This window comes from Eretmochelys imbricata, chromosome 1, assembly GCF_965152235.1.
Source record: "Eretmochelys imbricata isolate rEreImb1 chromosome 1, rEreImb1.hap1, whole genome shotgun sequence".
Classification (NCBI taxonomy): Eukaryota; Metazoa; Chordata; order Testudines; family Cheloniidae; genus Eretmochelys; species Eretmochelys imbricata.
In genome coordinates this window covers 103564176-103577220 of record NC_135572.1, presented here as the reverse complement: position 1 = coordinate 103577220, position 13045 = coordinate 103564176, and the positions used below count along the sequence as shown (strand labels likewise).

Below are 13045 nucleotides of genomic sequence, written 5' to 3'. Positions count from 1 at the left end.
AAGAATTGTATTATATCCAAATTTGTATGAAATAACTTTTGAAAAGGCATTGATACTCAAACTTCTGAAAGGAATACTTCTCAATGACAAGTTTCAAACAGGACCTTCAGAGATTAACAGAACATTGTGAGAAGAAGAATGCTTACTTATAATCACTACTAGATGCAACATGTTGAGCATTTATCTTAGAAATCTGCCAAATGAAAAACATTGGCCTTTATTTTGTTAATCTGTGGTTTATACCTATATCTTGGAAACAGTCCTCTATGACACCGAGAAGGATAAAATAAGAAAGTCCCAATGGAAAACAATCTCGCCGTTGCTCAGCAAGCCAGTCCTCTTTTGGATGCAGTTATCTATGCTCCAGAATCTAGAGGCTTGTCTATTATAGAAAAGTTACAGAAGGTTTAACTAAATTAACGTTAAAGCTTGTATTGGTGAATTACCGAATTAAACTAAACCAATTTAAGCAAGGGTTAAACTGGTTTTCATAGATTTAAGAACCACTGTAATCATCTTGTCCCACCTCCTGCAGACCTTAGGACTTCCATGAATTAATTTCAGTTTGAAGTAGAAAAACATCCAAACCTGATTAAAAGTGGTCAGTGATGGACTTGACCCAACCCTTTGTTAAGTTGTTCCAATGATTAATTAGCCTCGCTGTCAAAAAAAAATTTTTGGCCTTATTTCCAGGTGAATTTCAACTTTCAGCCACTGGATCTTATCTTCTTATTTACTAGATTGAAGAGCACCCTATTATGAGATTTCTGTTCTAGGTACTTATAAATTGATCAAGTCATCCCTTAACCTTCTCCTTGAAAAACTGATTGAGTACTCCCTTGATCTCTCCCATGCTTTCCAATCCTTTAGTCCAGCAGCTCTTAGACTGTAGGTCGGGACCCCAAAGTGGGTCACGACCCTGTTTTAACTGGGGTCACCAGGGCTGGCGTTAGACTTGCCGGGGCCCAGGGCCAAGCCAAAGCCCGAGCCCCACCTCCCAGGGCCTAAGCCGAAGTCCGAGGGCTTCAGACCTTGGTGGCAAGGCTGAGGGTTACAGGCCTCCTGTGTGGGGCTGAAGCCCTTGGGCTTCAGCTTTGGCTTCCCCCCACCCAGGGCGGTGGGGCTTGGGCTTTGACCTGTCCTCCTGAGGTGGTGTAGTAACTTTTGTTGTCAGAAGGGGGTTGCAGTGCAATGAAGTTTGAGAATCCCTGCTAATCATTCTCCTGGCTTTTCTCTGAACCCTCTCCAATTTTTCAGCATCCTTCTTGAAGTGTATACAGGACAGCACGGGACACACAGTGTTCCAGCAGCAGTCACACCACTGCCAAACAGCAAGGTAAATATCACTTCCTTACTCCCAGTCATTATTACCATTTATAGGTCCAAGGGTTGCCTTAGCTCTTTTCATCAAAGCATCGCACTGTGAGCTCCTACTCAGCTTATTATTTACTGTGAAAACCAAGCCTTTCTCAGTCACTGCTTGGCAGGACAGAGTCCCTCACCCTGTAAATATAGTCTATATTCTTTGCTCCTAAATATATAACCTTACATTTGTCCAAATTAAAATGTATATCGACTGCCCAGTTTACCAAGCAATCCAGATTGCTCTGTATTAGTGACCCATCTTCTTTGTTATTTACCATCCCCCAGTCTTCAGATCATCTACAAACTATATCAGCAATGATTTTGTTTTCTTCCAGTGCCGCACTACAAACACAATGACTGCTCAATGACTCCCCATTTACAACATTTTGAGACCTGTCAGTTAACCATTTCTTAAATCAATTTAATTTGCCATGTTAATTTTGTATCATTCTAGTTTCTTAAAATGTAGTGGGGTACCAAATGAAATGTTTACAGAAGTCTAAATACTTCAACACTTATCTTTATCATCCAAGTTTGTAAACACAAAAAAATAATATCTAGTTAGTTTGACACTTATTTTCCATGAATCCATGTTTACTGGTATTACATTACCCTCTTAATTATTTATTAAAAAAAGAGTCCTGCATCACCCATTACATTATTTTGGCCATTAGAAGTGCATTTGGCATTTACACTGGTTTAACTAGATCAATTTTATATCTCTTAAGTTAAAAAAGTGTGCAACTTTTGTAATGTAGACCAAACCTAAATTTCCATCTAAAATAATGGAATCTCCATTAATATTGCAAGATAATCAGGGATTACCTCATCTGCACTCAATCCCTTGAATGAAGTCTTCTAGAGGAGAGCCTCCTCTTGGGAGACTGAGGCAACAAAATATACAGATAAATAGTAAGGAATCTGAAAGCAGCTCAAAGTGTGGGAGTAACATACAGGACCCTTGAGCGTACAAGACAGACAACCTGTACCAAATTAAGGGAGGCAACTGTTCCAGGTATAAATGCCCACACAGAACCAAATTCAGAATTGTGCACTTTATTCTGGGAAACCAATTTTAAAAAGGCACCCAAATGAGCCAATCAAGGTGATTTAGTAACTGTTTTCCTTCTAGTTTCAAAGGTAAATTACAAAGTAAAAAAGAGCAACACAAAGCTTCTTTAGAGATTAACGGAGGCAAATTAGCAGACTGAATATATTTACTCTTACAAAAGCCATGTCTCAGGGTGTAAAACAACATTCTGTAAAACAAAAAACTATGCACTGATAGGGACGACTCCCCCTAAAACAGAGAAGACACTTGGTTGGACACAATTGAGAGATGATGAAGGCCAAGATATATACCTCCTGAATCTAGACTTCAAAAGATCCAAGTATTGAATCATGATTTAAGCGCACTACAGCACACAACAATACTAAAATCCCAAAACTACCCTAACTTAACTATACACAAAAGTGTTAGAGAAAAAGCTAGAAATCTGATTTAAAAACTTTAAAAAGAAGGACTTCTGCAACTACTGATCACAGAAAAAGAACTGATGGAAGTGCAAGTGCTTTATATAGAACTTCGACCCTGAAAGTTTGGGGCCACAAGAGGTCATGTCCAGGAATTAGTTATTTCTCAACTAAGTGCTTTCACATTTGAAAAAGTATACAATCCCATAGAGGGCTACATAAGATGCAAAAATTGAAGTTTTAAATTCACACAGATTATTCAAGTTAGAGGAAATTTTAAAATGTTTTGAATATTTTCCCCACGTTCATTTAAAACACTTGATATTTTTCATTTCAAATTTCTCCAAAAGAAAGACAGACATGCTTGAGTTAAAAACATGAAGGACTTCACCCTCCAAATGAAACTGAAAAAACAGAGACTAAAACCAAGGGTTTAGAATGGAAAAGTATCTTGATTAAGCTGTGTTATCACGGGAAAAACAACCTTGGTTCAACTATTGAAACTATAATTAAGAGTAGCAGCTTTTTTATAATACAGGTACATGACATAACTCACTACATCTTTTTTTTCCATTTAAACGTATAATATCGTTATCAAGTGTTAAGCTAATTGTGTGATCTTTAGACCCAAGTCCTCATCGAATTTACACAAGAACATTCCTAAACATGTTTATATAACCAGCTTCTTCCCTACCTGTATTCTCAGGAAAAACAGGTTCTATGCCAACCCCACAGTCAGAAGGTGCAGCTATCTGGACAGGATCTCTGAGGTAGATTCCACGGCTGTTTCCAACAGTAACAGTAAAACCTATTTTACTTGTGAATGATGAATTTTGAATGAGGTAGTCATAGGCTTTATCAACCTATTGAGAAAAGACAGTGTTCCAATATACCCATTTAACCCTACAGTAGTCACAATAGAAAATACCCAACTTCTAGATGAAGTTTTTAGAAAGCATAGCCACTAATGGTAGGGCAACAAAAGGGTCTAGTATTTGAATCACAATGGTTATACCTTATCTCCTATGCCAGCAGACATTGCGAGTACTGCAGTGCTCTAAAACAGCCTACAGTGGCTATGCACAACATTGCAAGAAGGAACTGCATTCAATATGCCTTGACAAGGTGTCCTTGCTGGAGGTAGGGCATCTTTGGGCATATTACATAGAACAGAGGAGAAAGAATTCACTTTCTCCAATGAGGAAAAAATGATCTAAAGACGTGGGGCAAAATTTCAAAAAAGTACCATTTTCAAAATGGACTTAGGAGCTTAAGTTTCAGTGATTTCCAGTAAGATTTAGGAGCCTAAATATAACCATTAGGATTCACATGCTGATCCCCTGTGTTGCACTACCATTAGTCCCTATGCTTTGTGAAACACCATATGCTATGCTTAGGAACCCAAGTCTTACTGAAAGCCAATGACGCAGGGATTATTGAAAATTTTACCTGTAATTAGTTTTCAGATAGGCAGTATAGTAAATATAGATGGTGTTATAGACACCGTGTTCACAATTGTCTTAGTATATTTCAAATTTTTTTTATTTTGTGTTTTAATTTGCCATTTAAAAAAAATATTGGTGAATTGGGCTCCAGCGAAACTCCTTGCTAGGAAAAACGAACAAAAGAAATAAACAACACCAAAGCGAAGAACTAGGAAGCAGCAGATTCAGCATAAACCCACAAGCTAACTGTTAGGATGAAACAAGCGGTATTTTCATTCAATGCTTTTGTTATCATATCTAATGAAGTCATTCTACTTAAATACACAAAGTAATCTAAGTATATAATCTGTTCACTGTAAGAACTTTTTTAGAGCCAGTTTCCTATTTGTGTGGATTACTGCACAGCAAAGAGAAAAGTGATTCAGAAAGAAAAAAGTGTGATTATAATTGTGTAGCACTTGCAACTACTTAACTTTTTTCCTCCCCAAGTGACCAGATTTCAAGTTGACAATATCCCTTTAAAGTTGATAATTTGTATAATTTTTGCATCTATGCTGTTAAGTACCTGAATAATACCATGTCCTTGTGCAAACACTTCTATATTTTCAGCCTTCGCTGCAGTATTTTCTAAAGCTCTTCTGACAGAATGAACAGTATAATGAACATCATTAGCTTTGAGTCCTGAAATTAAAGTGTTATTGATAAAATATTAAAGAACATGAAGATTCAACACTATTAACTCTTATTAAATGTAAGAAACATAGGTTGCTTCAGTAATATTACTGGATTTCAATTTACAAAATTGTGCAAGAATGAAAAGACAAAAATTTATCTCTAACAAAGAGAGACAATATTCATTACCTGATAGTACTAAAGCAATGCCTCCACATGCATTAGGTGAAGACATAGATGTGCCATTCATGAGCTGTGTTCCTCGTAAAGTCCAGTTAGGAACAGAAGCAATAGCTCCTCCTGGCGCACTGATACTCACTCCAAGGGCTCCATCGGTACTAAAAAGTTTTGATACAATTATTGAAATCCAAATCTCTGTTTATACAAACAACCATTTCACATTAAAGCTATCATACTATTATATTTAATAAGTATTTCAGTGTTCATCTGCTAACGCTACTGTACATGGACTACCAAATTTGAAAATGATTTTGATATTAAACAATTCTTTTTTAAAAGCATTTTCATACTATTCAGTCATGACTTGACTATAAAAACTTCACTTAGGAGAAAATAAATATTAAACTCCTATAACACTGAATATTTTTAGAACTGGTAGAATAGATTATTTTTACTTATCACAGGCTCCAGTTTGTCAAATGAACAAATTTCCTAACCAAAAGTTAGGCATCCAATATTGTATTTCAAGTTATTTTAGATGCCTAATCTGTTAGGTACTCAAGTATAAACGTCAAGCACATGACAAATGTACATCCCCTAATTTTTTCCTACAAAAATAATAGCAGCAAGTGAGAGCAAAAGGGGATGCAAAAGTAAGAGCTTTAATTTCACTTTAAAGGTCACTTCCACACTTTAAAGTTTAAAGGCAATGCCCTGAACTGAGGCACAGCACAGAGGCCTATCGCGGCTTTAAGATGGTTCTGGGATGTTTCAGGGACTGGAAAGGCCCCTGGCACAATCCAGACAGACTCTGGGGCCTTTCTTAAAGCCTTGTCTACGCTACAAAATTAAGTCGACCTAAGCACAGCCACCAAGGGTATGTCTTCACTACCCGCCGCATCGGCGGGCAGCGATCGATCCAGTGGGGATCAATTTATCACATCTAATCTAGACACGATAAATCTACCCCTGAGCTCTCTACTGTCAACTCCTGTACTCCAGTGCCACGAGAGGAGCAGGAGCAGGCAGAGTCGACGGGGGAGCGGCAGCAGTTGACTCACCGCAGTGGAGACACCACAGTAAGTCGATCTAAGTATGTCGACTTCAGCTACATTATTCACGTAGTTGAAGTTGCATAACTTAGATCGATCCCCCCAGTGTAGACCAGGGCCAAGTAATTACAACTTCTGTCAGTGGTGCGTGTCCTGACCAGGAACTCTTCCACCAACTTAAATGTGAGAGATATCGTAGGATGGGGTGTGACAGCCAACAGGCAACGTAAATCACAGTGTCTACACAGACACTGTGTCACCCTAACTACATCAACTTAAGCACTACACCTCTCGCAGAAGTGGAATTATTAGGTTGATATAGTGGGCAACTTACATCAGCAGGAGCAATGTTGTAGTGTAGACACTTACAGAGTTAGGTCAACGCAAGCCGCCTTATGTTGACGTAACTATAGCGTATACCATGCCTAAGTAACTGCTGCCTCACCTCTATGCTGCTCTATGGACTGGCGGCAGCTCTGCCTGGAATCTCCACAACACTTCATGCTGCAACACCATCCTGGAATGCCCATCCTGTGGGCCTTGCCATAGGATCCTTGGGAGACAGCCTTACAGCAATCTTCTTCCCACAATGCCTGTGCAATCTCCAGCCTGGGGTTTTTAGGGCCCCTTTGTGCTGTTCTTTTTTGAACCCTATTGTAGTCTTGGCCTTCACAGCATCCTCTGGTAAAGAGTTCCACAGGTTGACTGTGCATTGTGTGAAGAAATATTTCCTTTGGTTGTTTTAAACCTGCTGCCTATTACTTTCATTTGGTGAACCCTGGTTCTTGTGTTATGAGAAGGGGTAAATAACACTTCCTTATTTACTTTCTCCACACCAGTCATGATTTTATAGACCTCAATCATTTCCCCCCTTAGTTGTCCCTTTCCAAGCTGAAAAGTCCCAGTCTCATTAATCTCTCCTCATACAGAAGCCGTTCCATACCCCTAATCATTTTTGTTGCCCTTTTCTGAACCTTTCTGAATTCCAATATATCTTTTTTTGAGATGGGGCAACCACATCTGCATGCAGTATTCAAGATGTGGGCATACCATGGATTTATATAGAGGCAATATATTATCTGTCTTATTATCTATCCCTTTCTTAATGATTCCCAGCATTGTTTGCTTTTTTGACTGCCGCTGCACACTGAGTGGATGTTGTCAGAGAACTCTCCACAATGACTCCAAGATCTCTTTCTTGAGTGGTAACAGCTAATTTAGACCCCATTGATTTTATATGTAAGAAACTATATAAGTGAAGACCAAGCTAACTGAACTTTAGGTCCCTACCGTCTTCTTTGCACTCTGGCTTCCTCAAACCTAGAGTACAATGAAGGGGACACTTTGTATTCCCCAGGCCAGCAATTGGAAAGATTTTTGCCAACTCCTCCCACCTCCATGGCCACTTAGAAGTAGAGAATCCGGACATAAAATGGACCATTGTTCAACTTAAGTCTTCTTGGAGGTCTTCCAGACAAACGAATCAGGTTTACATTTTTTGGGAATCCTCCTGGACCTTGAGGTTCAATTGCAAATAAAAATATGCCCATACTGCTCCTTTATGACAAAAGTGTTACCTAAAAAAAGTTTTCCTGACCTTTTTAAAAACAATGTATGTAAAACGTTATTTCTGGATTTTTTTCTTTTTTGCCCTCATTTGGCAAAGATGTCTGACGCATTTAAATAGCAATGGCACATGAAACTGAAAGCTGAGTTGCAGTTCTCATTGCCCCCAAATAAGAGGAAAAGGATTACGAATTCTTAATCTAAACCTCCACATTTTCCCTCTTCAATTGTAAGCTTGCTGCAGAAATCTGAATCGTATGAGATTCAATATGTCTAATCATTTAGCCAAGCAAAAGGAGGAAAAGTGGAGGTCTGATATTTTTGCTCTTTGCAAGAACACACAATTTCTTTAGATCTTTGAGGCCATATTTATATATCATAAAAGGCAAACTATTTTTGCTTTCCAATTCACCTTTAATGGCCCATGCAAAATCCTCAAACAGGGTCTGCATGTTGAGCGATGTGATCTGTGCCAAGACGCACTAAGCGTCAATTTGAATTGTAGATCCCTTTTGCTCACTCTCCAAACAGCACTCACAGTTACTGGAAAGCTGCAACTACACACAAACTAACAAACAGAAGCCTGACATAAACTCCAGAAAAGGCCAGACAGAATCTTCCTCACAGTAGTGTTTGTTAGCTTCAACAGCTTTTAGCAGTATTAACATTTTTCTTTGAGGGAGCAACAGATGACAACTACAGATAACTACAGAGCAAACTTTCACTAACCACAAGAACAAAGGAATCAATAAAGGAGAGCAATGGTATTCTAACATTTCCCTGAGGTATACTGCGAATGCTTTGTGGAAAAGCAATTTGAAGTGCTGCAACATCCTAAGCATTAAGAGCCAAAGGAGGTTTGATTTCTAAGAAAGGGTGTCCGTACTAAAAGCTTCTCACTGGAAAATTACACTTATCTGCTACTGTCTTCTGACAAGCTTGGATTCTACAGTTAAAATCAGCCATGCAGCCTGTGAACTTGTGGATTATACATAACCTACCTAGGACCTCTGGAAGACCAAGTATACTGGTTCGCTGGTAGTTTCTCTCTCAAAGAATATTCAGCAACCATCATATCAGGTGATACATATGCACCAACACCTATTAAAAAATATTAGTATTCTCAACTTTAGAACGATGCAAGATCTTAAAAACAACCTCGTCTGTAGCCTACAGCATACACAAAAATAACTTTAAATAAGCAGTATGTATATTTTAACTATTTTAATCTGGAAAACAATTACATTTTTTAGAAACATTGTAAGCTTCAGCTAGCATAAAGTTTGACAGATATTGAGAAACAGTTAAGTTTTTCTTCAGTAAAGTTTTGTACTTTAGAGAGTAAATTTGAAGGCCAAGCAGGCATTGTATATAGTAGCAACTATGATATGTTCTGTGCCTATTTCAGTCTCTACCCTTTGTCATTATAAATACACACACACACAGAGCAGAACCCCATTTATCTGACTCACCCTTAACCAGCTCTCTGCATTTACCAAAACAACCAGGACTCCAGGTCCAAAAGTGGGCGACCTCTCCTGCGGCCAATAGATGGCACTGCAGCATCACCTTTTCACATTCACTGGTTTATCTGATCTGGCCCCTGTCCCAATTAGACCGGATAAACAGGGTTCTACCATGTATTATATATATATTTAAAAACACATTTATTCAAGTGCAATAGTACGCATTCATGTTCCAAGTTCTTAATTGTCTCAGATGACAAATTCCAATGGTCTTGGAAAACAGAATCTTGACAAGACAAACACGGGCCAAGTAAAGCCTGTAAGGTTTCAGAAGTCACATGCTGTAGTAAAATGAGACATGAGAACAAGTGGTACAGAAACAATTTACCACGCCCGTCACAGCATAGCTATATACGTTGTGAGAACAGGTTTCCCCAAAAGAATTATTTTAGGTTAAGTATATTGCATTGACGACCTTCCAGCCAAAGTATAATTGTCTGGGCCTAGCTAATAGTTTTCCTCACTTTAAGCAAGCAACCCTAAATTCATCTAGTTGGAATTTGCTCTCCTGCCCCCGTCTGTCCTATAGCCAACCCTTTAGAAAAAAAGATTTCCCCGGAATACCAAGATTTACGTCAGGATTTAGTCACACTGATGTATACAATTTCTGTTACTATTAATGGGATAAACAAAGTTATTTTCACCTGAAGATTTCAAAATACTCAAAAAAAATCCATGAGGTAAGGGCTTGTCTTCACTGGCACAGCACGAGTTACTACACTTGAGCTACTCCATTTGACCTAGTCTTAAGTTAGCCTGTCTAGGAGCAGGCACAATGCGAAACACTTGAGCAACAGAGCTGTAGTGCCATAGTGTAAGAGTTCCCACATCAGTGGAAGGGACTTTTCCATCAATGTTGTACAGCCATCCCTCTGAAAAGCAGTAGACAGGCTGAATGCATAATTCTGCCCCTGACCTACCTGTGTCTACACCAAGGGTTAGACTGAACTAGTTACGGCACCCAGGATGTGAAATTTTTCATGGCTCTGAGCAACGTAGCTAAATCAATCTAATGTTTAGGAATATATCCGGCCTTAGTCTACATTACAAAGTTTTGCCGGCACAGATATATCAGTTATATCCCCAGTGCAGACATAACTATGCTGACAGAAGAGTGCTTTTGTCAGATTAGCTAATGTCATTCAGACAGACGGTGTAGCTAAGCCAGCACAACTCCATGCGTCAGCTTATGCTGCATCGCCACAAGGGGGTTCTGCTGGCATATGCTGTGTAGTGTACACAGAGAAGCCCTAGCTTAAGGAAGCAGCACTCAAGCTTCAACCCATATCAATGATGAGCCAACCAGCTTGATTTTAAAGGACCATTAAACCTGAGCTAGAGATTTGTGTAGATGAATGGAAGTTTAGTTGCAGCAACACCTGAGTTATACCTCAAGCTAACTCTGCAGCAAAGACAAGCCAAAAAAAGTTATTCCCATTATGCCGAAGGGCCAACTAAACCTCTCTATGTTCTCTCAAGGTGAGAGTGAGTCACGTGCAGAGCTCTGAACAGAACCCAAAGTTCAACTCCAGACTCCTGCTCCAATTATTCGACATACTAACTTGTCTTTTTAAAAACAAAAGACAAACAAAACATGTTTAGTGATAATAACATTAATGATCTTAAAATGTGTTATTCTTTTTAGAATGATGTTTTCAGTATTTTCATTGACTACTAGTTTATCAGATGTATCACAGCCAACAGGAAGAACAAGTTTTGATTCCAAGAATAGCTTTTGACAGATGTTACATTGTAGTTGGATGGATTTTTTTTTCAGGAATATCTCTGGACAAATGCCAAATTTTAGATCCAAGTTACAAAGCTGGGATTCATTAGGAAAGGAAAGAGGCAGCATATCAGGGTATCTGACCTAACATTAGAAACAGTGTGTTTTTCCCCAGTCAAAATGTATCTTCTGAGTCTAAGATACTTTGAAAGAGATAAATCGGGATCAAACTTAGCTGTTTCTACAAACTACATTTTACTAATTGCCAGATGATCAATGACATGAGTGAATGAGTCTTTTTTAAAATACAGACAATTACACTTATGAAGCATTTTAAGGACTAGTTTGACTATTTGTAAGGCTTGCCTTCTACAAGTTTATTAAAAATAAAAAAATCAAGACAAATTGCCTGGCAGCCTCATGTATTCTTCTGCACAGTCAGCAGCCAGGTATTATTAGTAGCAAATATTGTCCAATTCCACCCAAAGGAGGAGGAAGAGGCTGTTTTTTGTTTACAGTACAAATTTACTACACATTCAGACTGGACAGCAGGCTTCTGAACATTAACAAAAAACAAATCTCAGTTGCCACACATGTACATAAAGAAATACACCAAGAATGTAGCTCCATTTAAGACAGTTGCCGCTGGGGACATAAAAAAGATTTTACAATCCTGAAAAATCTTAATTTGTTTGCTTTGATAAATACAAGATATTTATCAAAAAGATAAAAGTTCTTATCTCAATCACTTAATGTAAGTATATAGCTTAAAAGATCAACTATTTTGATATTTTCTAAACTGTATGGATTTCTCTCTCCCCTTTTTTTTTTTTTTTTTTTTTTTAAAAAGAGAGCTACTTACCTATTACACTAGATGTAGTTCCACCTGGGCATCCCACGGTAGAAAGGCAAGGACCATTATTCCCTGCACTTGAAACATAGATTACGTTGTGTTTCCATACGGCTTCATTAATTACTTCACAAATTCTCCTAAAATAAATACAGAAAACATATCATTTAAGCAACAAAATATTTTCTCTCCTTTTCAGTATCCAGGATGCAATTCAGGCAATGTTGAAATCAACTGCAAAGCTCCCACTAACTGATGGGGCCAGGATTTCATACCCTACACCTTTGTTTTTGACCATAATTGAGTAATGTTCAGCCTACTTGCCAGACCTGAAAGGGTGGTCACGGAGTAGAGTACGGGAGTGACCCCTGAACAATGTTAAAAGGAAATTAATTATTTAGAAAGATTAAATTCTATTCTTGAGGAAAGATTCTGTAGCAATCCACACATTGTAAAGGGATTATTACTATAATTTTTTTTTCCCAGAAAGAGTATTGCAATATACTACAAAATACTGACAATTTCAGTAGGCTCACTTAAATCCACAGACCAAGTTCAGCAATTTGAGATGTAGTGCAGCAGTTTAATATCAATGAATTATTAGTGTCTAGATTATTTACTCCGGTTGACAGTGCCACTACACAAATGCAAAAATTTTTAACACCAGTATTCTTCAGTATTAAACCTGGTTATGGTAAACCTCATGTACTCACCCAGAATTTGGCCAGTGTGTTGCTTCTCCATAGCTGTAGTTGACAAGATCACACTTGTATTTCATTGCTTCTATCATCTGTTAAAGTTAAAGTTTACCACTAAAAATCTTACAGATAGCAAACAACACCATTTATATAAATCAGGGATTGGCAACCTTTGGCATGCGGCCCACCATGGTAAGCCCCTGGCAGGATGGGCCAGTTTGTTTACCTGCCACGTCCACAGCTTTTGCTGATCGCAGGCTCCCACTGGCCGCAGTTCGCCGCTCCAGGCCAATGGGGGCTGCGAGTAGTGGCAGCCAGCACATACGTTGGCCCACGCCGCTTCCCGCAGCCCCCATTGGCCTGGAGCAGCGAACCGCAGCCAGTGGGAGTCTGCGATCGGCAGAAGTTGCGGACGCGGCAGGTAAACAAACTGGCCCGTCTTGCCAGGAGCTTACCATGGCGGGCCACGTGCCAAAGGTTGCCAACCCCTGA

General features: G+C 38.8%; 1 protein-coding gene across 2 annotated transcripts in view; it reads right to left on the bottom strand.

Annotated features, from left to right (window-relative positions):
- TPP2 (tripeptidyl peptidase 2) overlaps nt 1-13045 on the bottom strand; it is a 76496-nt gene that overhangs the window by 44034 nt on the left and 19417 nt on the right. For both annotated transcript variants that reach the window (XM_077813092.1, XM_077813100.1), the window contains exons 8-13: nt 12569-12645; nt 11868-11995; nt 8755-8854; nt 5145-5293; nt 4849-4964; nt 3533-3701 (exon numbers count right to left, since the gene is read on the bottom strand). In XM_077813092.1, the coding sequence (XP_077669218.1) occupies nt 3533-3701; nt 4849-4964; nt 5145-5293; nt 8755-8854; nt 11868-11995; nt 12569-12645 (739 nt within the window). The remainder of the gene's footprint in view (nt 1-3532; nt 3702-4848; nt 4965-5144; nt 5294-8754; nt 8855-11867; nt 11996-12568; nt 12646-13045) is intronic.